At 42.9% G+C, this 24,773-nt stretch overlaps 1 protein-coding gene across 1 annotated transcript in view; it reads left to right on the top strand.

The window, feature by feature from the left end:
- Positions 1 to 24,773, top strand: part of LCP2 (lymphocyte cytosolic protein 2) — a 55,445-nt gene that overhangs the window by 24,931 nt on the left and 5,741 nt on the right. The window contains exons 5-17 of the mRNA XM_077324262.1: positions 4,281 to 4,312; positions 7,973 to 8,010; positions 9,031 to 9,217; positions 9,610 to 9,710; positions 10,138 to 10,204; positions 11,494 to 11,568; positions 13,186 to 13,211; positions 13,308 to 13,327; positions 13,437 to 13,541; positions 14,750 to 14,780; positions 16,000 to 16,012; positions 17,287 to 17,470; positions 17,972 to 18,015. Of these exons, the coding sequence (XP_077180377.1) occupies positions 4,281 to 4,312; positions 7,973 to 8,010; positions 9,031 to 9,217; positions 9,610 to 9,710; positions 10,138 to 10,204; positions 11,494 to 11,568; positions 13,186 to 13,211; positions 13,308 to 13,327; positions 13,437 to 13,541; positions 14,750 to 14,780; positions 16,000 to 16,012; positions 17,287 to 17,470; positions 17,972 to 18,015 (923 nt within the window). The remainder of the gene's footprint in view (positions 1 to 4,280; positions 4,313 to 7,972; positions 8,011 to 9,030; positions 9,218 to 9,609; positions 9,711 to 10,137; positions 10,205 to 11,493; positions 11,569 to 13,185; positions 13,212 to 13,307; positions 13,328 to 13,436; positions 13,542 to 14,749; positions 14,781 to 15,999; positions 16,013 to 17,286; positions 17,471 to 17,971; positions 18,016 to 24,773) is intronic.

Here is a 24,773-nt window from a genome sequence, read left to right on the forward strand (position 1 = left end):
ATGCTTACTTTTGAACTGATTTGTTCTCAGCAAATAATTCCACCTTCTGGTTCAAGAAAAAAGTTGAGTTCTGAATTATTAGATAATATGACAGCTCAAATCCTGTCAGCCACCAGCATAAAAGCAGTACCATTGGTTTGTTACCTGTGAGTATTCTGCAGACAGTGACAACATGGGCACTTCTGCCAGACACAGGCCCAAAGGAAGCATGCCTGAGTCCCTTGAAACCCTGTCAACACCAACCAGTCATGGAATTGTGGTCAATAACATCCTTCTGAAGGCACAAATAGGGACAGACAACCATCACCCACCAATGCAGCCATAGATCCTTGATACTCCTCCACATGGAGCACACAAAGGAGTGTCCAAATTTCAGTGAGAAAAGCTGTCCATTTTCAGGCATGAGTCAATAGACATTGCAGCACAATGAACTTAATCCCTCATAGTACCCCCTTCCTTTGCCAACTGGGGAAGGGCACCCATGTGTCAGAAAGGACAGGGACTGAGGGCAGATTCTAAAGAAAAGCCCTCCTATACCTTTAGTGGTATCCCAATCAGAAGCAAAACATTAAAAGGATCTGGGTTCAAACTCAGTGCTCTCCCCCACAAGCGCCATGACCACTGTGCCAAGCAGGCACCTACAAAGGAGGAATGCCATTGGGTTTAGGTATTCTGCTGCAGTTTTGACATCATCACCAACCACATAGACAGGTGTGGCCTAGTGCAGGGGTAGTCAACCTGTGGTCCTCCAGATGTGCATGGACTACAATTCCCATGAGCCCCTGCCAGCAAATGCTTTTTAGTATTGTCCCTTGGACATCCTACAATACTTTTAGTATTGTCCCTTGGACATCCTACAATACAATTTTGTCCATTTTTACTCAAAACATAATCAATGTATATTCAATGGGCCTTACAACCAAATAAGTATCTTTAAACTGCTCCTGTGGAGCGGTATAAATAAAAGCCTAAGTGGTAAAGGGGAGGAGAAGGGGTGGGCCGAGTCCGTAATAAAAACTCGGAGGGGCCAATCAGGATTGATTGGCCCCTCCGAGTGTCACTCCAGGGCCAAGCGGCTAATTGGCTGCTTGGCCCGTCCTCGGCTGGCCCGGCTGGGGAGTCGCTGCGCCAAGGGAAGAGGCTTCCCCGGAGGTAAGTCCGCCAGCAGGGGTCCCTTCGCGCTGGGGAAAGGCGTAGGGACGCCGCGTTGAAGATGTGGCGTCCCTACTCCTTTCCCACTGGCCACGCAGCCGGCTTGGCCGGGCCACGGGACAGGAGCAGGGCCGCCGCATCAAAGATGCGGCGGCCCTGCTCCTTTCCTGCCCACAAGCTACGGCCCGTGGACGGGGAGGGCAGCCACGCAATGCCAGGTACACAAGGACTTCGCCGTGCCGCAAAGACCGGGCCTGCTGCGTCCCTAACTCGCCAGCCATGGTCTTCTCCCCAACAATTAACAGTAACTTTGGGAGAGTCATGGGCAGGCGTCTGGGGGGACCAGCAGGTGTTCTGAGTCAGTCAACCTCAAGCAAATGCCTGGTGGAAGAGCTCCCTCTTGCAGGCCCTGCAGAAGAGTGGAAGTTCGGGCAGGGCTCTGATCTCCTCAGGGAGTTTGTTCCACCAGGTGGGGGCCAGGACTGAGAAGGCTCTGGCCCTTGTTGAGGTCCGACGCGCTTCTCTGGGACCAGGGATCCGCAGCCAGTTGGAGGTGGCAGAGCGTAAGACTCTTTTGGGGGTATAGGCAGGAAGGCGGTCTCTCAGGCCCAAACCGCGTATGGCCTTAAAGGTGATTACCAGAACCTTAAGCTTAATCCAGAATTCAACTGGGAGCCAGCCAAGTTGTTGGAGTGCCGGCCGGATGTGGGATCTCCATGATGTTTTATTAAGAATCCTGGCCACAGCATTCTGTACCAGTTGTAGATCAAGGATAAGGGTAGGCCTGCGTAGAGCGAGTTGCAGAAGTCCAGCCTAGAGATGACTGTCACATGGATCACTGTGGTTAGGTGTTCTGGGTCCAGGTAGGGCACTAGTAGTTTGGCTTGGCGGAGGTGGTAGAATGCCAGCCGCGCTACCTTTGTGACCTGGGCTTCCATTGTAAGGGAAGCATCCAGGATCACGCCCAGGTTCCTGGCGGAGTGCGTTGGTGAGAGCTGCACACCGTCCAGGGTGGGCAGACGTTGCTTCCTCCCATGGTCCCTTCCTACCCAACCATAGGACCTCCATCTTTGTAGGGTTGAGCTTCAGGCAACTCTGCTTGATCCATTTTGTCACTGCTTCCAAAGATCTGGCTAAGGATTCTGGGGGGGGGGGAGTCAGGGCGGTCATCCATCAGGAGGAAGAGCTGGGTGTCATCCGCATATTGGTGGCAATATGAACTTAGACAGATTGTGGATGGGTGGGCAGGAAGGGATGTGCCAATGTTTGTCTAGTGTCCCTTCCTTGCATACCCAGGGAATTGCCGATCGCCACTGTGGGGTGGTAGGTGAATTTCCTCCAGACCAAACTGGATTCTGGAGATTTTTGGTGTGTGGGGTCACTATGGGTGAGCAGGTAGTTGTGCAGGGGGTTGGACTAGTTGACCCTGGAGATCCCTGCCAACTCTATGATTCTAACTGCATATAAGATTATAGCCCTTATTTTACTGACTGAAATAATGCAATTCATGTTCATTTCATTGAGTAGGCATCTGCATTTCAGACCACTGCAGCTGATCGACCAAAAATGGATCTGCTGAAAACAGTCTAGGTCAGCTACTGCCTTTAATCTGTATGACCAAATTGGGGCTAGCTTGATCAACCAGATTACAGTCCTGCGAGTTTTGCTGCTTCAGAGGTAGCCTTTTAAAAAAGACAGAGGGGAGAGCAGCACTTATTGTTTTGCTTCCCCAACCATTCTTCCTCCTGATCTCTTTCCCACCTTTGCCATGGTCCCCAAGGCAACGGGGGGGGGGGGGGGTGAGAAGGGAGACTGGGAGCTCAGCCAATCACCGCAATGCATTTCTGCAAAAGCATGATTGCAATGAGACCTTGCCTGCAGGCACAGCAAAGTTTTTTTGCATGGCTAAGGGAAAGTAAAGGGGAGAGGAAGATGGCTGTAAGAAGGTAGAAGCGACCTGACTCATTGCTGCTAGCTCAATGAGATAATCCAAGACTCCCGGAATTCACTGGCTGGCTGCTGGCTTGAGTTTATGCTGCTGCTGCAGCTGCTGCTGCTGCTGCTCCTGCTGCTCCTTCTGGAGGTTCATTGCTGGAGAAAACTTCAGCTGCTTTGGCTTGAGGGACTGTCCTTAAATATTTTTTTCATTTTTCCCCCTGATTTTTTAAAACTCACTTCCCACCATTAAATCACTGTCTGGATTCTGTGGGGGGTGCTGTGTATGGGGTTGTGATTCTCTTTTTTCTGTTTTTTTCCTGTTTGGGTTTTGTTAAAAACCTTTTCTTTTCCCTTTTGGTTGGCCTGAGTTTGGTGGATGACTTGCTGTATATGGGGTTGGTGCTGTCATTGTGATGGTGGGGTGAGTTTTACTAAATCTGTAATTTAATTCTTGGTGATCTCCAGGTCCCACCTGGAGGTTGTCACCGCAGCATTGCTGGGTTGTGAAGCTATAGCTGCCTTGGCCATGCATCCCTTTTCTCCAGGGAAGTTGATGGGAACTGCTTTTTGTGAAGATGAGCTGTAATTCCTGTTGATCCCCATCATCTCTCGCTGGAGGTTGACTTCTGTGTTCACTAGAGCTGTGTGTGTGTGTTGTGGTTAAAGGCGGTGGCCCGTGATCTGAAAAGCCAGGTTTAATTCCCTAGTGTTCCATGTGCAGTCAGCTGGGTGACCTTGTCTAACTCCTGCCAGAGCTGTTCTCACAGAGCAGTTCTATCAGAGCTCTCTCAGCCCTTCTTAGGGTGCCTCTTCTCAGGGTGTCTGCGTGGGGGGGGGAGGAGAAGAAGGCAATAGCAAGCCGGTTTGAGACTCCTTTGAGTAGTGAAAAGCAGAGTATAAAAACCACAATTCAAGCATACTTCCAAGCCTCTTAATTCTTCATAAAAATTCAATCAGGTTTATTGTTCTGCATGTTCAGTTCAGTACCATGAAAGGTTTGTGTCTGTCAAAATAGTAAGCACCACATTTTTTGCTTATTTTGATACAATGGGTTAGAAATCAAATAAAATGCTTGTTCCGGTACATGGCAGATAATTATCATTAGTACAATAATGCTTTGAGTATTTTTAATTTATAATGAAGGAGTGACTATATTAATTGCTCTTGTTTTCTCCCCAATGTTACTACAGTGGATATACACAGAAGGTTCCTCAAAATACAGGTAAAAGAACTTTCTATTTGGAAGCATATTTGTGGCCAGGTATTCTTGCTAAGTTCAGGTTTTATTCAGAGAAATATTATCAGCAGGAATCACTGTTCAAAAGAGTATGGCCTGGAACAGAGGAAAAACAATTCACACCTGTCAGTATTTATTACTAAAACGGAACCTATAATGTATGAGGAAGAAACAAAAGTGTGATCCATGGTGATGTGGCTGTGCATGAATGTTAATCTTCTTTGCACTTTTGCTGACAAATTTTAGGGGACTATCTGCATGCAAATAAAGCTGTTCAAAGTGGGGATACAGCCTTTGTAAAACTTAAGCTTAGTAAAAACTTTCCACTTTAATTTTGCATGGCCAACGTTTATACAATGTGTATTTTTTAACACTGAATATTACATAATTTTCAGCAAACCTATTACCACTAGAGGCAAAGCCCAAGGAACCCAGGGTGACAGGCTCCAGGTGGGAAACAAAGAGAAATGCTGCGTGGCAGTAAATGCTAATAACCATAAACATCCAATAATTCATTTACTTGTCAGGTTCTTCCTTCAATGAAAATATTTAATAGCAAAATTTGCTTGAAGAACTGAAAACCTGCAGTTGTATGTTACAATCAAACATGAAAACATTGGCTGGCAAAGAACCTACAGAGCATCTCAATTACTCCCTCTGCTGGTTTTCTCAACATTTTTTATCACTGAGAAATCCCTGAAATATTCTTTAGGCTTTGAGAAACCCCAGAAGTGGCTTCCCTCTGTCCCACCTGGGGACTCACATCCCAGAATGGAAACTCCTCTCCAGACTGCAGAGACCAATTCCCCTGGAGGAAAGGGCTGATTGGGAGGGGGGGGGGTCTTTGTGGCACTGTGCCAGTGTCGGTGTCCAGGGATGCCCATCTCCAGGTGGGTCCTGGAGAACCCCAGAATGAAAGTCCCAAGAGGAAAGAGCAGCTTGGGACGAGGTCCTGTGTACCACTCCCCTCTACACAGAAACACACACACAGAGAACACACACAACAAATTGCAACAATTCTCAAATTGCAAACTTTATTAACCACACAATCACCTCTCCATGAAGGAAATACCTGAATGTCTCCCTCCTTGGGGTCCAGATTTAAAGGAAACAAATCCCATAACAGTCAATGAGCAAGTCAAAAAAGACTTACACCATCCTCCTGCAACAGTTCCTTCTGCCTGTGCTCTAGCTAAATCACTTTAAGGCAAAGGCAATGTGTACAGCTTGATATACTGGTTAAGAGCAGCGGCTTCTAATTCGGTGAACTACATTTGATTCCCTGCTCCTCCACATGCTGGGTGACCTTGGGCTAGTCACAGTCCTGTTAGAAACTGTTCTCACAGAGCAGTTTCTCTTAGAGCTCCCTCAGCCTCACACATCTCACAGGGTGTCTGTTGTGGGGAGAGGAAGGGAAGGATATTATAAGCCACTCTGAGATTCCTTTGGGCAGTGAAAAGCAGGGTATAAAACCAACTCTTCTTCTACTGGGAAGGTGCTACTGGGAAACAGTGTCTCCCCCCTCCACATGTCCCCATGGCTGCATGGTGCCTCTGCATCCCATTTACAGGTTCCCCATTTTCCATGCCATTGGTCTCAACTTTGCTTTGTTATGATGGTCTTGGAAAGAATGCAGCAAGACCAAGGTGGTATCAATATGGAAAGGAAAAGTACATTTTCCTAGTCCCACCCACATCAGCATTATTTACCCTGCAATTGCCTGTGATGGTTACCCTCAAAGCATTCCTCCCTTCTCAGATTGCAAATGGCAAACCTCAAAGGATTTACTCATGAGTAAACCTCAGGGCAGATGCTTTTCCTGGCTGCCCTGGGTCCCAGAGGGCCAGCCAAGGTTATTTCTGGTCCTCCCACAGCCTCCCCCCCCCCCCAGAAGGTGTGCAGAGGATGTGCCAGGAGACAGCTCACTCCCCCCCCCCCATGTCCCCTGAACTGAAAGAGGCCAGGAAGCCATGGCAGCTTACTTGCAGCAGGGCATGCTCTGAGGCCACCTCCTCTTCCACCCAGCAAACTTCTGAAACCAGCAGGAATTTGGATGTACAGAGCTGAGTGCCATCTCCTGTTGGGGGAATATTTCGGGGGAGGGGGAGAATCAGGTGGGGAGTGAGTTGTGCACATACAATTTGAACTGATCAGCCATCATTGGCAGAGTGTTCCCTATCTATTGGTGGCACACCCCTGTGGAGGTGTCTATCAGGTAGGGAGTGAGCTGTCAACATGAATTTTAGTATGTTTTGTGATGGTTAGGTATATAATATTTTCCTATAGCTCCATCAAGCAATCTTTTAGATTTAGATTCCCCAGCAGGGAAAATTTCAGAGTCCACTGAATATGAGTGATCTAAAAGGCACAAAACATGTTGCTTAACCCCCCCCCCTCCAAACTAACTATATAACCAGGGCAGAGTCTGCACTTACTTTCTTTATTCCATTGTCAATCCTGATGAATTCAAATCGCTTTGAACTCGGATTTTCCTCTCCGCCCCCCCCCCCCCCATTGAAACAAGAAAGTCTTCTGCATGTGGTTAGGAAGGCTCAGAAGGTGTGTGTGTGGGGGGGGGGCTCTTTCTTTTCTTGAAGCCTCTTTCTTTTCTTGAAGGGGGGGGGAGAAGCCAAGCAGGGAGCCTCTTTCTTTTCTTGGAGAGGAGGGGGAGAGGATCGAAAAAGGCAGAGGAGGGAGGAAAAATCCAGGACTGATGAAGTTGAGAGAAGTTAGGAGCTTCTCCTTTAAGGCGAGTGTGTCACATGACCAGGTGTAGCCTATCAGAGGTTCTCTACCACGGAGCTTTCTTTCCCAAATGGATATTGAGGATTTTCAGCGCTCTGAGATATGGCACAATAAAGGTAGGGTCACTCCGGATCAATCCTTCTTGCTGCAGAAGGAAAATTTAAATTGCCCAAAATCCAAACGGAAATTGCATTCTGTGTAGAGGGCAGGGACTGAATCGATCTGGGGTTGGAATAAAAGCTCCGTGCAGTTTACACCCAGGTAATAGAGCCTGTAGTATCAGCATTTCCTGGGCAAACACTTATTGAATAATTATCCAGCCTTAGTTCAAACCTCTGATCCCGGTCTGTATTTGTTAGATGTTTATGTCTAGAAATCTTTTTACATTGTGAATCCAGGAAATCTATCACTAATGGCTTCCCACTGTTTGGATAAAATGTTGATCTTCTTGTAATATACCAACCAATTGATGCTTAATTTAGCTGTCTGTATTTTCATAAGTTATCTCAACTGGTTTCTTAGTCCATCCCTCTGCTATAGATAGGGATGATTTCAAACATTTCCACGAAACCTGAAATACAAGTGCTTGGCCACCACCAATTAAACATCAACAATAGAGCCTTTCATATTACCTTCCATTCCCTCAGACACAATGCTTTTTTTTTATTCAGTGGAGCCCATGCAAGCATCCAACTGCGAACTACTGTTTATTTATTTTACTTATTCATATTATTACGAATTATCAAGTAATATACATTCATGTGTGGAATAACTGTCCCAGTGTGCTTACCACAATTCTCTTTACAGGATATTAGCAGCTGACAGTAGTAAGTTTGCTGCTAATGTCAGTACATTTGAGAATGTATAGCTATTGAAGCCTTTTTTGTTGCCTTTTTACAGACTTCATACCGGATGAATGTGATAGCTGGTCTTCCTTTGTAAGTATGTTCTAAAAATTTAGTTATACATTTGAATGGCCAGAAATTATGTACTATGTCTACAATATTTCCATGCTTTTTAAAATTAAAAATTCATTGGCAATTTTGAACTGATATAAAAAAGACAAAATAAAACCCCTTGTTCCTCAAGATTATCCTACATGTTTAAAAGTCATTTTCCAGCAGTTGGGGAGGGAGCAAGTTTTCATCATTTTCCCCTTCCATTGAAGACTCCCAGCCCATTTCCCAGTATACACTATTCTTTAATGCCCCCTGTCTCCCAAGAGCAGCATTTCATGGAGAGCATGGGGCTGCAGTAGGAGAACACCTTTGGAGATATCACGAGAGGCTAAGATTCCTCTGGTGCAGAAACTCTGATTTCAACAGCTAGTTAGAAAAGGGAGAATAAAGCAGCAACTAAATACCACCATGACACAAAAGGTATTCCAGGATAAGGTTTCATAAGTAGACAGAATTTTGGTTGTCTTCAAGGTGCCATGGGTCTACTGCTACAGACAAACACAGCTACATGTAGGGACCAATTCCGCACGGAGGTGCAAAACTAGTGCTGCCTCCTGCTTGCAAGCTCATGGTTGTAAGCCACATGTTCTCAAGCCTCCTCATGGGAGACCCCTCCCGTGTTTCCCTCTGCCTCATTATGGCTTTTTGCCTCTCGATGAGGCAGCAAGGGAAAACAAGTTGAACTTCTCCCCCTTCTCCTTGGCTTGTCAATCACAGCAAGATGCCAATCAAAACTGAGTGGTTGTCTCAGGGACTCAAACTTCTATCCCCCCTGATTCCCAAAATTATTATTTTTTTAAAAAAGTGCACTTCTGCATTGCTATGCAGTAGCACCACAACATAAATGCATTTTTAATAAAAAATCAACACTTCTGTGTTGCTATGGAGAAATGCCACATGACTTTTTGGGGACTTTTGCTGCCCACCCCAAAAATATTCTCCCTATATAAAGATTTTGCTGTTAAGCTATGCTAATAGGCTGGCACTTCTATTTTGCAGGAAAGTGATGACTATGAATGTCCAGATGACCAGGAGCCTGGAGTAGACTATGAAACACCCAATGAAGACACTAGTGTAGAAGATGACAATGATGGGGATTATGAACCTCCTCCTTCAAATGACGATGAGATGCACCGTAATGCTATATTTCCTTCCAAATCAATTCCAGCATCCTCTGAATACGTAGGTAAAATCTGCTTTCAAAAATTTCATTCTTCAAATGAAGTGATGTGTTGAAATATTTACAGTGCAATCTTAAACAGGCATACTCTGGGGATGATGCTCAGGAAAGTGCTCTTAGAATTTTAATTGATGTTTGAGAAGTATTGTTGAGAGTGCCCTATCGTAGCGTATGTAAACATGTCTTAGTAGCTAGAGGAAAAGGTTCCATATCATATAAAGATTAATTGAATTGTAGTTATCTGAAATGCTCCCGTGATCGTTAATGTCTAATGAGACTTTAGTATAATCAAATACGTCAAACGTGTATATTTTTACTTTAGCATTCCAATTGTAGTATATGTGCTGCAGAAGCTAGTACATTTTCTTTATACTTTTGGCTGTTCTTGCTTTCTTTAGACAGAACTATAGCAGTTAAAACATCTCTTCAGCCTCCTATTCCTCCTCAGAGGTCTGTTCCCTCTCCAACGCCATCAGCTCAGGGAGGCAGAGGTACTGGGGTATGTGTTCTTTTTCTCTGTATCAAGGTACTACATCTAAATGTGAGATAAGGAACGGGAAACTACCAAATACCTATTTATCAGTTATCTATTCTTTACACACTTCCTGTCACCTTCCAGGCATATTTCCCTAGAGACAGCTTTTGAAACTGCTCTTGATGATTTGTGCTGTTCTCTTGTAGTTGCCTGCAGGCTCTCTTTCTCTCCAGGTGGGAGGGTGCGAGTCAGTCAGAGATGTTTTAGCAACATGTTCAGAACTGTGCATTAGTTTTTTATATATACCTATAGACAGACAAACAAACAAAACAAAACACTGTCTAAAAAGAGGGAAACAACAGCACTGTGTCACTTGATACTTCTCTGGGTTGGCAGCTATAATCATAATGCAGAGACTGACTTAGACCATTGACTGAATCTGTTTCTTTAGCAGCCACTGTTCAATTCACCTTCAAGCAATGACAGTAGCAGAGAAAAAAACATCAAGACTTTTAAACGTGAGTAGGTTTTATTCTCTCATACTTTTAAATTGGAACTGGAAGCTCCGTAGCCGTTACAGGGGTTGGGTTTGAAGCCTTCAGATGACTCTTGATAACTGAAGTGGACAAGTTGCTGGGCTCAGTGAGGCTGACCACTTGCCCCTTGGATCCTTGTCTATCCTGGCTGCTTAAGTTAAGTGACTAGTGGGTAAGAGGCCTCTTGACGGAGATTGTGAAACTCTCCCTTATCTCGGGAGAGTTCCCAGAGGGGCTCAAGGAGGCAGTGCTTTCTCCTCTACTGAAGAAGCCATTGTTGGATCCACGGGACCCCGCCAGCTACACCTGGCCACAGTAATCCATGCAACAGTCACTTCCAGTTTAGACTACTGTAACTCACTCTACACGGGCCTACCCTTAGCTTTGACCCGGAAATTACAGCTAGTACAGAATGCGGCTGCGAGGGTCCTCACTGGTAGTTCATGGAGGGCCCATATCCAGCTGGTGCTATACCATCTGCACTGGTTACCAGTCTGTTTCTGGATCAAGTTTAAGGTTTTGGTTTTAACCTTCAGGCCATACATGGCTTGGACCCAGCATATCTGTGGGACTGCTTGTCTGCCTATGCTCAGGGCACTCCACTCTGTGGGTATGAATCTGCTGATGGTCCTGGACCCCCAGGACTTTTGGCTGGCCTCGACTAGGGCCAGGGCTTTTTCGGCCCTGTCCCCAGCCTGGTGGAATGAGCTCTCGGAAGAGCTAAGGGCCCTGCCGGAGTTATCAGCTTTCTGCAGGGCCTGTAAGACGGAGTTCTTCCACCAGACGTATGGCTGAGGCCAGATTGAAATCCCGGAATTACCATCAGGGATCCCCTAGAGCTGGTGAGATCAGGTCCCCGCTCCTAAGGAAACATCTCTGGACTTCTAGCTGGACAGGAATGGGGGGAGGAATTGGGGGAGGGGTTAACTCCAACTAATAGCCATCTTTAATGTGTCTTAATGTGCGGGGGATTTTAAGGGTTCTGTGTTTTTATCATTTTATTGTAAACGGCCGGGAGTCTTTGAGAGCAGTAGTATATAAATCAAAGGATTAATTAATTAAATCATTTAGTACATTTCTGCAGCTTGGCACATCAAGTAATCTTTTCTGGGGGTATCTTCCTTAACTTTCTTAATAACTCTTTAATTAGTTAATCATTGTACTTCTTAAAGAAGAATTCGACTTTCTGCAATGTTGAGGTCATATGAAATTCTCTGCTATGGTTTATATATCAGCATAATTTTTGAAATAATGTTTCTGTTTCACTCCAGCTCCAGTAGATCGAACCAAAAAGCCTTCCCTGAATCAATCTGGGCCACCATTTGAAAGAGACTTATTAAGAGGAGGTTAGTACTTTTTATGGTTTTAAATTAACAGCTAACATGATTTTTCCAAAGCAATACAATTCACTGATATAAGATGCTCATAGGCAAATATACATTCCAGGTTGTTAGAAAACTAATGATTGTGACTTCAGAAGTAAAATTCCAGATGACTGCTATGGATTACTGGTATGGACTGATAAACAAGCAGTTATACTAGCAAGCAGTTATTGAGTTACAAAAATAAGCAAGCAGTATTTGTGTAACTGAGGAATAAGTCTGTTAATATAGGGCAGGGATAGTCAAACTGCAGCCCTCCAGATGTCCATGGACTACAATCTCCATGAGCCCCTGCCAGCGCTTGCTGGAAGGGGCTCATGGGAATTGTAGTTCATGGACATTTGGAGGGCCACAGCTTGACTACCCCTGATATAGGGAGTCCAAGTGTAGTACCTTGGAACATCATGAATATTCCTGTTGCATAGTATCTAGAAGAGATGAGAAAACTATAAAAGTCAAATAAGCTTCATGAAAACAAAAGCATACTGGAGGAGACAATATGAAATTCACATTGTGAAATTATTACACCAACTTTTTGAATGGATCATCATGATATATCATCACTTGAAAGAAGTAAATAAATAGATACTCGATATATTTCATAAAGGGACAATGTGATCCATTTTTTTAAAAAGAAAGATGTGAAAATAGAAATTACGTTTAAAACTTTATCTTCAACCTCTTATTTTGAGCTACATATCTTTATTCAACAGTGCACTCTTGAATCTGTCATTACCTCCCTGGAGCATGTGACATTTCATATTTACAAATGTGTTCAGACCACAGAGCTGTGTATTTTTGTCCTCTGACCTGCCAAGTTTGAGAAGTTTACAACACCAGTGGTCCCCAACTTTTTTCTCACCGGGGACCGGTCAATGCTTGACAATTTTACTGAGGCCTGGGGGGGGGGTAGTCTTTTGCCGAGGGACATCACCACCAGCGCCTGAGCCCCTGCTCCGCTTGCTTTCCTGCCGGCGCCCCTGACTTCCAGCCACCCACTGGGAGGTGCTGCCAGCAGCAGCTGCGCAGTGCCACACCGAGGGGCAGCCCCAGCCATGGCGGCTGCCGGAAAGCACCAAAAATGAGCCGGCAGTAGAGTGACAGGGCAGCCCCCGAGGCAATAGCCGGGGAGGAGGATGAGGAGGAGCCATGGCCCGGTATCGACTGATCCATGGACCGGTACCGGTCACTGGACCGGGAGTTGGGGACAGCTGTACTACACAGTTGAACAGTCAATTACATACTTATTTTCAGAAAATTAATTAGCGGTGTAATCTACATACATGTTCAGGGTTAATGGCTGAGAGAAAGCAGAGAATGTTAGCACATATTTTTATAGTCTTTAAAATAATATGTTAACAAATGCACTCTCCTTGGACCAGAGTTATAATTTTTTATCAAAGTTACACCAGTATTTATCCATGGTCACCCAGTACATTTCACAACTGAGTATGAAGATCCGAAACCCTGATATCCCTTCTCTCACTACATCGTACTACATACATATGAAACCTAACTAGGGAAACCATCATAATCAAACAACTTCCACTTACATTCTTTTTTCTTTTAATTTCATTTCAGCCAAAAGAGTAATGATTTCTGAAATGGTAAGACATCATTTCCATATTATTTTGCCAAATTTTAATTCTTTTTAAAAATGTTTTTCATCATTTCTTAAAAAAAAAAATCTTACTTTCTTGCAGACTTTGACACCACAGCTCAGGTAAAACTTTAATTTTCTCTGCCCTGCCTGATCAAAATTACCCACTTAACATGGCATGTTAAAAGCAATTAATCCTCACGTCTTTTTTTTTCTTTCTCTTGTGTTTAAGATCTCTGGGAGAAGAGCTGGCAAAGATACAAAAGCCTCCTGTGCCATCAAACGAGAAACATGAAAGACATAATCCTTCATCTAGAAGGCTGCCACCACCCATACAGTACACATAGATTCACATTTATTTAAATAACTTAGCATAACTATTGAAATATTTAAAATTAAGTATGTGGGCAACCTGGGCATTACAGTGGTACAAATTTGACAGCATGAGAGGGCAAATAAGGGTATAGGCACTGGGTAGTATACATATCTATATTAAATATGATAATCTGTGAGAAGATGCATATGATCGCCCTGTTTCTGTGGTCAAAGGAGGCACTCTGTGTTGCAATCTATTGCAAAATAAGTTTATTTTCAAAAACTGTCTGTACACTTTCTTAGTGTGGGTTGAATGGCATGCATAATTTTAGTTTCTGCAATCTATCCTTTTCCCCTTCCCTGATTCATAGTGGGGTTGGTAGAAAGCAATTTCATCCAGAAAATGGTACAGGAGTAGGGAAAACACTCAATTATTAGCAATCATATTGGTCTGTAGACTAAAGAACATCTTATCTAAGTTTATGTAACTCCAGAAAAGTCTGGATTTATTTCTGATGAGTATATTACTTCAAACATGTGTAAACTTCTGAATTTAAATGAGGTTGTTAGAAATTAATTACCTGCAACTTTTATTTTGCTAAGTTCTGAAAAGGCTTTTAATAGTTTAGAGCAGGGGTCCCCAAACTTTTGGCACACAGGGGGCTGCATTAGCATGCCCAGTGCCTAAACAGGGCCCCATCTTAAACCAAAATGGAACAAAAGTGGTGGTAGAGTTGTAATCCTAAGTACATTGAATACTATGAGATTTATTTCTTAATAAACACAGCCCCTTGAAGTTTAAATATACACCTGCTAATACATTTTAATTTTAATATGTTAAAAATTGGGGACCCTCCAAAAAAGGGCGATTAGACAGAAAGGGTGAATGAAGACAGCCTTCCACCTGGAAAAGAGGATATGCCATTAAGTTGGCTTCAAATTATGTGCAGGGTGCACATTCACATCACTGCTTGCCAGCCAAGCCTCAATCATGAGATGCAAAATGGCCAGAGGGAGGGCTGAGGGAAGATATGAGAAGGGGAATGCCATAAGATTCTCTGCTAAGAAAGTACTCAAGGGGCCACTCACTGGTTGATAATGACCATGCGATTTCAGTGTGTTTGTGTGTGTATGCATACATACACTTGTTAATCACAAGTATGCATACATACTTGTTAATCACTTTCTCACTATATGCACAATTAACACATATATTTTAAATTCTTTTAGGAACTGCCAGGCATCTGAAAGAAAGTCAGAAGTGAGTATTCTTACTCCCTCCAGTGTGTATTATTTGTACAGGAAAATGACTTGGGGAGAGCAGGAGACTTTACCCAACCACGATGCCATTCCAAGCCCAATTGAGCTGTCCTTTTTCCATTATTTAAAAGAAGTTGTGCCCTGTGGAAGCAAGAAACATGAGTTGACTCCAGGCAACCCAGACCCAACTCTTTCAAAATTGTAACATTTACTTCAGTCTGCAGAGGATGAAGTTATTGTTGTTTTTTTTAATTTGTCGAATTTATAACCTGCCCCTATCGGCCCAGCCATCTCAGGGCAGTTCACAACAGTCAACTGAACAATAACATTATTATTATTATTATTATTATTATTATTATTATTATTATTATTATTATTATTATTATTATTATTATTATTAAATTTATTTCCAGCCACTCTCTTACAGCTCGTGGTGGGTTACAGTGTCTTAAAATCCCCATTAAAACCCCATTAAAAGACGTAAAACATTACCAACATGGCGGAAAATCAGTAAAACCCGACTCCCCCTCCCCCCCACTACTAGCGGGTGGAGAAGGAGGTCTGTTCACTTCAGATCCCAAATCCAGGGGGGGGGCATAGATCTATCTTACCAGCCCCGGCCTCAACCATATACCTGGCGGAAGACCTCCGTTTTGCAGGCCCTGTATAATATTTACATTAAATATAACAAATACATTATAAGAATTACATTACATTTTGGTTAACTTGTTCACAGCAACAAAACATTTCCAGGTGGGATGGGTTATCCCTTTTCTAGGTTGGCACCCCAGGGCAACTCATTTAACAGCAAAGGAGAGATGGGCTTAGCCTTTGCCATTAGGGAAACAGAATTATGTTCTGAAGTTAGCAGAAGGGCAGCATCTCTGTACCACCAGAAGGATCATGGGGCTAAATACCCATGAAATATTGGATACCTTATTATTAAAGTAATTGCATTTTGAATAGCTGTCCATAAGATTCACTAACTTCCATTCATTAGCCCACTGTGGGTGGCCACGACAGATAAATGATCTGGGTAATAAGCATTTGCTTAGCATAACCTTTTGTGGAACAGAAAAAAAGATATTGCATAAAAAGAAATAATGTTTTTGTTTGTTAGTATGCAGAATTTTTTAGTCAATTAAAATGTATACAATTAATCAACTGAATTTTTAAAACTAGCAACAGCCCTAATTTGAATTTATGTTATGTTCTTTCAGGTGGAAGATGTCAGTATGTAATGTTTCATTTTTTTTATATTTGTTATAATTAAATACATTGGGGAATTGGATTAAGGCTCAGGTATGTGTAGTGACTCTTTCTTCCACAGATTTTGCATCTTTCATTTCACTTATGAGGTTGGTCTATGCTGGTCTATGACTGCAGTAATAAAGGCGTTGACAATGAAGCCTGAAGTGTTGTGTATCTTGCATATTCTCATGGCCTAATTTTGAGCACATGTCCTCTCTAGTCAGGTAAAACATTAAATCAGAAGTATAGGAAACTCCCATGTGATCATTTAGTGCTGCAAATTTCAGCACTAAGGCAGATGATAAAGTAACAACAAGGCTCTTACATGCTAAGAAAGAAACTTCCTTTCTGACTATCTCATGGGAATTAAGGTCATTCATTCTCCATTTAGGTGGCTATCCATTAGCAATTCTGCTAATGGATAGCAACAAATTCTGCTCATTATAAAATGTTGGAAAAAATACACAGTTCGACCAGTGGTAGTAATATTCTAGAATTGGACACTAAAATCTGTTAGATATTTATCATAGTTTTAGAACTGTTTACCATTAATGTAGTTCTTGCTGTGTGTGTCCAGAGGTCTCTTCCTGTGTCAGCACCTATCTCACAAATCATCACATCTCTTACACACAGATACTTCCTATATTAAACTTGTACAATAGTAGTTTCACTTAACATGTCTTCTTTCACTAGCTTCCACCTGCTACTGAAGACTTTTGGTTTCATCTGGCATTCTCCCAGTTGCCTCTTTTTCCTCTCTTTTTAGTAACTATTTCTGTCTCTTATATATGCATTTCTGTTTTGGTTTTAATTGCTTTTATAATTGTTTTAAAGGTTAGCTGGCTTGATAGCCATGTTTGGAAATAAATAAATATAAGTGCACGACATCTTGTGCATGCAAGCCAAAGCTATCAAGTAAATCTGAAGAATTAATAGAATACAGTTCTGGATGGTTGTTATTTCTTTGTCTTTTGCTCCTTTCCAAGGCTATTGTCATCTGCATCTCTAAACTCCCTTCTGATACGTGTAGCTGAGAGGTTGTTTCTAGGATGTAGAACGTTCCTCCATGATCTTTTTAGCCAAGTCCACTAACTTTTCCTTTGTATTCCCAGCCATATCTGTGACAACCCATACAGAAGATGATGCCTTTTGAATTAAAAATTAATCCCAGAGCAGGGGGGAGAAATTCAATGGACAACCAACTGAAACCTCTAGATTGCCCTAAACTCTTTCCAAGCACAACTAAGTGGTATCAGTTCTCTCTGATGCACAGCTGTTTAAATTGACCTTTTTTGTTGTTCTCTTTGTAGAAATTCCCCAAAGACCAGTTCCACAGCCACCTTCGCAGTTTTTTAATACATTCCCTTCCAGAAGCACTAAGCCCGTATCTAAACAGTGCCCTTTGCCGCCCAAGAGTATACCTGATACATACAAAGAAAGGTTTGTTGAACCAATTATTACATTTATTATGCAACATACTTATTACTATTCTTATTTTAGTTCTGTCTGAGAAGGGTAGTTAGCACTCTCTTACATTAAGGACAATCTATGTTCTAGTCACTTTTTGTGACTAGACATCTCAAATGTGTGATACTGAATCCAGGCAATATTTTCCGCTCCCTCTCCAGTTATATCAATTTAAACTGGCTTTTTATGAACAAAGAAATTACTCTGTTCCTTGACAAATACAGTTGCATTTTGTCCTGCAATTATAGTCTTAGGTATTAATTTGAGTCTTCACATGGGTCCCACAAGGAGTCAGATATGGAGAAAAGCATTTCAACCTGCAACACATTTATTGTGACTGCTAGATCTGCACATCACCTAATAGGTTCTGGCTTCAAGACTAACAATTGCTTCAGAGCACTGTTAGATTAAACTGGTTAATCAAAAACACATGGGGTCTCTTTTGTGTATGCTAAGCGTTATTTATTTTTACAGCACTGTTTCATCAAGTGGATCACTACCATCACGCCTTCAACCAAGTATGTATCTTACAAATGCTCAGCTTACATTTGGATACCATCTGGCTGCAGTCAGTATAGCCTTTTCTGTTATACAGCTAATGTTTTGTAACAGTATAGTTGTAAAGTGTTTTGGAAGCCGAGCATGAATTGTAGAGCGAACAAGGTTCCATCACACCTTTCTTAGAAGAGTCCATGACAGCAGTAATCTGGTTAAAAGCTAAATCCATTTGGATCTAGTCAGCTTTTAGATTGCAGACAGTTGTCCTTCCCAAATCCTGTGGAACTCAGTATAAGAATAATATAAATAATAAATTATGTAAATCTGGTAGGTATGCAAAAGCAGTTACCTATATCAGCTAATTTAGAGCCTGCTGAGTTCAGTGGTCTATCGTGACTTGGAATATAAGATGGAATGAATGTGGATCTATGGCCAGAAAGATAAAATGAACTTTTTTCCTGCATTACCAAATGTATTTTCCATGCCTTTCTGTCCCTTAGCTCTGTACCCAACCTGGTACAGACAAGCTCAATCTCATCAGATCACAGAAGCTTAGCAGGGTCGACCTTAGCTAGCACTTGGAAGGGTGACTTCCAAAGAATACCAAGGGTCATGATGGGGGTGGGACATGCAATGGCAAACCTCCTCCAAATGTATCTAGCCTGGCTGCATGAAAATCTTAGGATCTCCTGGCTGCATAACATACATCCCTTATGATAGACAGACAGACAGACAAATAAATACCTTTGCTTTGTTTCTTCCAGTGCTTAGCCCTTAGGCCTCTACTTTCTTTTTGGACCCTGCTTTCCTTACTTTTCCTAAGCTCTTATACCTAGTGCTGCCAAAAGTTTCCCACTATTTGTGCCTTATTCTCATTATATATATTCATCGTCCGTTTTGCTGTGCAACCCCGCATTGGGACTGTGAATGCGCAGGCCAGCCATCAAATTTTTTTCTAGCTTAAAAGCTTCAACGGGACATCCACCAACTTGATCACGCATGTGCAGACTTTTCCACCAATCGGATCACCTAACCTAAGGGCGCAGTACCCCCCTTCTTTCCGTCCCTCTTTTGCCGCCATGAAGAGTAGACATATTTCTAGTTGCTCCTGTTAGTTGCAGTCTTAGCTTGTTCTTACTTCCTTTAGATGGCTTCCAAAGGGATCTTTAAGAAATGTTGTCAGTGTGCAGTGAAGATGCAGCACTCTGATGAGCATGATAGTTATCTCCTATGCTTTGGAGAAGGACATAACATCTCCTCATGTCCTGTTTGCCAACACCTTACTCCGAAGGCAAGGTCAGATAGGGCCTCCTGCCTCAATACTACCGTATGGGAAAGAGTACTTTCAGAACCAGCATCAACTACCCAGGCCTCAGACCCAAAGAATTCAGCTCCACTAACCTCTAAAACACCTAGATCTAAGCCCCCATCAGTCTGATCCATAGCGTCCTATACAAGTTCTACTTTGCAAACATCTAAGAGGCAAACCTCAACTACTACTGAGGTAACTGGGCCTACCTAGACTCCTGTTGCTCGCCAGACAGAGCAGAGTTCCATGTTGATGCCTCTGTCAAAGAAGGCTCACAAGTCAAAACATAAGGAGAAGTCAGATCCCAAGAGGACTGTAGCTTCATCTCAGCCAATAGGTGCTTCTATGAGAGTACTACCTCTGGTACTAGCTACATGCTGGATGAACAGGCCCCTCCATTACCTTTGGACCGTTGCCTCCCTTGATTTGGAGACTGGCATCCCAATCCTCCTGTTCTCAATCACCAACCTGTATGGGAAACTGGGACAGCCTGATCCGAGATGATGAGTTTACTCCGACCATCGACTGAGGACATTCCAGTGCAGGGATCAGTCCACACCCAATATGACAACATGGAAGAAAGACTGCTGGATCCTGGCAAAGACTGTCTGGGAAACTACTTCAAATCCTTCCCCGGACGATACTATTGCCAAACCAGCCACAGTGTCTCCAAGCAAAGATTACAAGTTATACAGAGAATAGCTTTTGAGAATAGCCAAGGCATTGGATCTTGACTTTTCCAGTTCAGACTCTCATCCCAAAGACAAGATCCTAAGTAGGCTATATTTGGACACACCATCTGTTATTGCCCTCCCTATTATTCAAGGGTTTGCAGACTTGGCAGTTCCAGTTTGGAACCGACCAGCCTCAGCACAAGCTGCTCCAAGGAAAATTGAGACCCTTTACCAGGTAAAACCTAAATCTGCTGAATATCTTTTGATACATCCTTTGCTGTCCTTGTTGATATTTGAGGACATGTAGACTTTGTCTTGTCTGTAGTTTGGGTGAACAATCTGGCCACTACCTCTGCTCCTTTTTATGCCAATAAAGAGGTACTCTGACTCTACCTCAGCTCCTTTCTTCCACCGCCAGAACAGCAGTTTCCCAGGATCGTTACAATCAAAGATAACTAAATTTTTCCAGCTCCCATATAGTATATTGTCAAATTCTGTCACCTTTCCAGTATCCTAAACAATACCAAGGGGCTTTTCAGAGACATAAGCACCAACAGCACCAGAGACCACTGGAACAAACCCTCAACAGGGAGTCCCAGGACTTCTCTCAAAGTTTCGTCCTCAAAGAACCAAGTGGCACTCCTGAATGCCAGTTGTAGGACAGGCTTTCCTTTTTTGTTGCTGCTTGGTATCATATAATGATGGACTTGTGGGTCTATTCTATCATGTCTTCCAGTTATGTTACACTTTAGTTTGGTTCCTCCTTGTATTAGAAGATCCTTTGCTATTGACAACCCACTCCCTGAGTTGGCTCTCCAGCTCCAGGATCTCCTTTTTAAAGGTGCTGTGGAGCCTGTTCCTGAAAGTTTGAACTCATTTGGTTTTTGTTCAGGGTTTTTCTTAGTGGGTAAGAAGGATGGAGGTTCACATCCTATTTCGAACCTGCATGATTTACTTACTGGTTTCAAAATAAAATCAGAGTCCTGTAGTACCTTTAAGTCCAACAAAGATTTATTCAGGTCATGAGCTTTCGAGTGCAAGCACTCTTTGTCAGACTATGATCTTCTTACATGACCAAGGAGTCTGACGAAGAGTGCTACTGGACTCTGATTTTGTTTTGAAACCAGTAAGTAAATCAAATGAATTTATTCCCTGAATAAATCTTTGTTGGTCTTAAGGGTGCTACTTCAGAGCAACACGGCTACTGATTTGAATCTATCCTTACTGGTTTCAAAGTTCCATATGGTCTCTTTCCCTTACATTATCAGAGCCCTTTCCCCTAGAACTTGGTTTGTGATTTTAGATCTTAAAGACACACATTTCCATATTTCTGTCCATAGGAATTATAGAAAATTCCTTCAGTTCTGCTATGATTACCAGATTTTCCAATACTCAGTCCTTCCCTTTGGCCACAGCCCCCCAAGTTTTCACTAAGTGCAGGGCAGCAGTTGTGGTTCACCTCAGACTGCACAGAATTACAGTTTCCCCTTATTTAGGTAACTGACTCCTCGTGGGTGCCTCTTCTGACCTGCTTTCAGAGCAAATTTGGTGTATCCTTGCACTTTGTGACAAGTTGGGTTAATTATTAACTTGGTTAAATCACAATTGGAACTGATTAAGTCAGCTGAGTTTATTGGTGCGCTGTTCCATTCAGGATCCTCCAGCCCAAGTCAACTCCATCCAGAGTACAGTTCAGTCCTTTCTTCAGAACCGATAGCAATTGGCTCGTTCCATTCAGTGCCTCCTAGACCAGGGGTAGTCAACCTGTGGTCCTCCAGATGTCTGTGGACTACAATTCCCATGAGCATTTGCTGGCAGGGCCTCATGGCCTCTATGACGGCCATGACCTCTTTTGCCCATTTATTTAAGAGATCACTCCAGCTGTGATTTCTCAAAATGTTCAAACCTTTCTTTTTTCAATTCTGAGATTCTCAGATCCTTACACTGGTGGTTGGATGCAGTCAACTTGATGATTGGCATTCTGATTGGCCATTGGTCACCCAATATCACTCTCATGATGGATGGCCCCTTGGAGGGCTGAGGTGAAGGAAGAGAGTCCTGAGGTCATTGGTTCAATATGAGACGTCTGCTCACATAAATTTGCTTGAATTAAGAGTGGTTCGTTTAGCATTAACAGCTTTTTCAGATATCCTACAGCATAAGAATATTCTGGTTTGCATGGACAATATGTCCACCGTGTACTACCTCAACAAACAGGGTGGGACATCCTCCTCCCATCTGTGTACGGAAGCCATTTGAGTTTGATCAGAAGTACTATAGATCTGAGCAGACCTCAAAGCAGTTCATATAGCTGGTGCCCTGAACATGGAGGCGGACAGGCTCAGCAGAATTTTTCTGAGCTACTACGAGTGGTCCCTGAACCCAAGGGTCCTGGTAGAGGTGTTCAGAATGTGGGGGTTCCCAGAGATCGACCTTTTTGCCAAGGAATTGTCAGTGAAAGCACAGAAATATTGTCCCGTGGGGTGGGCAGAAGTACCAATTTTCTGGGCGATGCATTCCAATGTATTTGGAACAGTCATATGTTTTATGCTTCCCATCCCTTCCCTTGAATCCCCAAATTCTATCCAAAATGGAAATAGAGTGCACACGGGCCGTTTTAGTCACCCTGTTCTTGCCTTGCCAACATTGGTTTTCCACCACCATATTATCCAATGGGACATATATTTTCCTTACCCCAGATCTAGATCTTTCATTCCAATCCCCAGATATCCAGGATCTCCACCATCTTCATCTGATGGCATAGAACACCCTGCCTCTAAACAAGACTTCCCAGTAGGGGTCTGCAGTGTGCTCTTACATGCCAGGAAAACTTCAACTAGATATTTTAATAGAAATAAATGGGTCCTGTTTGAAGCTTGGGCTATAGCTAACAAGTTATGTCATTTTACTTGCCCTATTTCCCCGATTTTAGACTGTTTGTGAACCTAGATGGAACTGGCTTGTCTAGCCTCAGTCCATACCCATTTGGCCTGTCACTCTGAAACTGAAGGCCAATCAGTTTTCACCCATAAATTGTCATGCCTTTTTCTCAGAGGCCTTACAAACCTCTGACCCCATGGAAGAAACCATTTCCCCAGTGGTGTCTCAATGTAGTCCTGCACACATCAATGAAAGCCCCCTTTGAGCCCATGGCATCAACACCTTTGGGTCTTCTTTCTATGGAAGTGGTGTTTTCTGTGGCTGTGATGTTAGCCAGGGGAGTTAGTAGTCCTTAGTATGGTTTCTCTGTATATGGAAATTTATCTGGCTAAAGTACTTTTCTACTCTAGTTGGGAATTTCTTCCCAAGATAGTTTCGAAGTATGACTTGTGTCAGGACGTTACTTTACCTGCCCTCTGTGGTTGCTGAGAGAACACCACACGCTCTGGATGTATTATTTAGACAAGACCAAGACTTTGAGACAATCAAACTCGCTGTTCATATGTTACTGGGACCCTAGGAGGGGCCATCAGGCTTCTTCTTAGTCCATCTCCCATTGGGTTGTAGTCTCTATTCAGACTGTACATAGAGAACCATCTCATCCCTGGCCACTGAATGTTTGCGCCCACTTGGTTTGTGCACAAGTGACTTTGGCAGCGCTCTCCAGGCAGCTCCCCCTTCAGGAGATTTGTAGGATAGTGACTTGGGCAAGCGAAGGAACTTGTATAAAACACTACACATTGGAACTTCAGGTTAGAGCTGATGTATGTTATCAACTTGCTATGGTTCCAATGTGGGACTGCACAGAAAGATGGACAATGAAAACAGAGTTGTTTACCTGTAACTGTTGTTCATTGGCATCTTGTGTGCTGACACACAATCCCTCCCTTCCTACCCCGCTGCAACCTTCAATTGTTTTCTAAACTCTTAGGGGTACCTGAAGCTAACTTTTTGGGTTTGTTGTGGCATTGGGAACCAAGGGATGGAATGCTCCGCCCATAGGTCAGGTGACCTGATCTGTGGGAAAGTCAACAAATGTGTGTTCAGGATGGCAGGTTGCAAGATGTTGATGAACAACAGTTATTGGTAGGCAACTCTGTTTTCCTATGTTATCCATTTTTCCCTGATAAAAACTAGTCCACATACTGGGCTTCTATCACAATTTCGTTTGTAATAGTACTTTTAATTTCTACCCTAATGGGCTTCACAGGCTTGCCTACAAAAGACTGAGAAATAACAGCTATTCCTCCATCCTTCTTTCACTATACTGAGTAACTGTGCGGCTTAATTTAGCCAGCTTCTTGACCTAAAGGGAAACAATTGGAAATCAGGTTCTTAGTAGGGTGGGCAGGCAGAGTCACTCAGTAGGTGATGGAATGTACCATTCTTAAAGCATCTCCTCTCAACTTCAAGCGACAAATAAGACTAGTAATTAAATAATTTGCTAGGAGTTTGAAATTAAATATAGACAGCAGGCATCTTTTGATGGGAAAGGGTCATTTGGGGTTATATTTTAAATTGTGAATTTTTTAATTGCAATTTGCAATCTGCCTTAGCCACAAGGAAATGTAGACTGTGCATATTTCCATGAATAAGTAAATAAATTGGGCTCTCCAGAGTTCAGGAAGGCCTTTTATTTATGTAGAATCTTGTAAGCTTCCATTTTTATTAGACTGTTATTTGTATTTTAAACTTCTGCAAAATGTGATGCTTCTCAAACTTCCATTGGGTTGGTCTCAAATGCAATGCTCTACCGAGCTCATGTGACTCTAGAGTCAGGCTGTAGAGTCAGTTTCTTTAAATATTACATCAGTGAACTAGAATGGTTATAGCTTTTAAACTGTATTCAAAATCT

Source organism: Paroedura picta, chromosome 3, assembly GCF_049243985.1.
Source record: "Paroedura picta isolate Pp20150507F chromosome 3, Ppicta_v3.0, whole genome shotgun sequence".
Lineage (NCBI taxonomy): Eukaryota > Metazoa > Chordata > Lepidosauria > Squamata > Gekkonidae > Paroedura > Paroedura picta.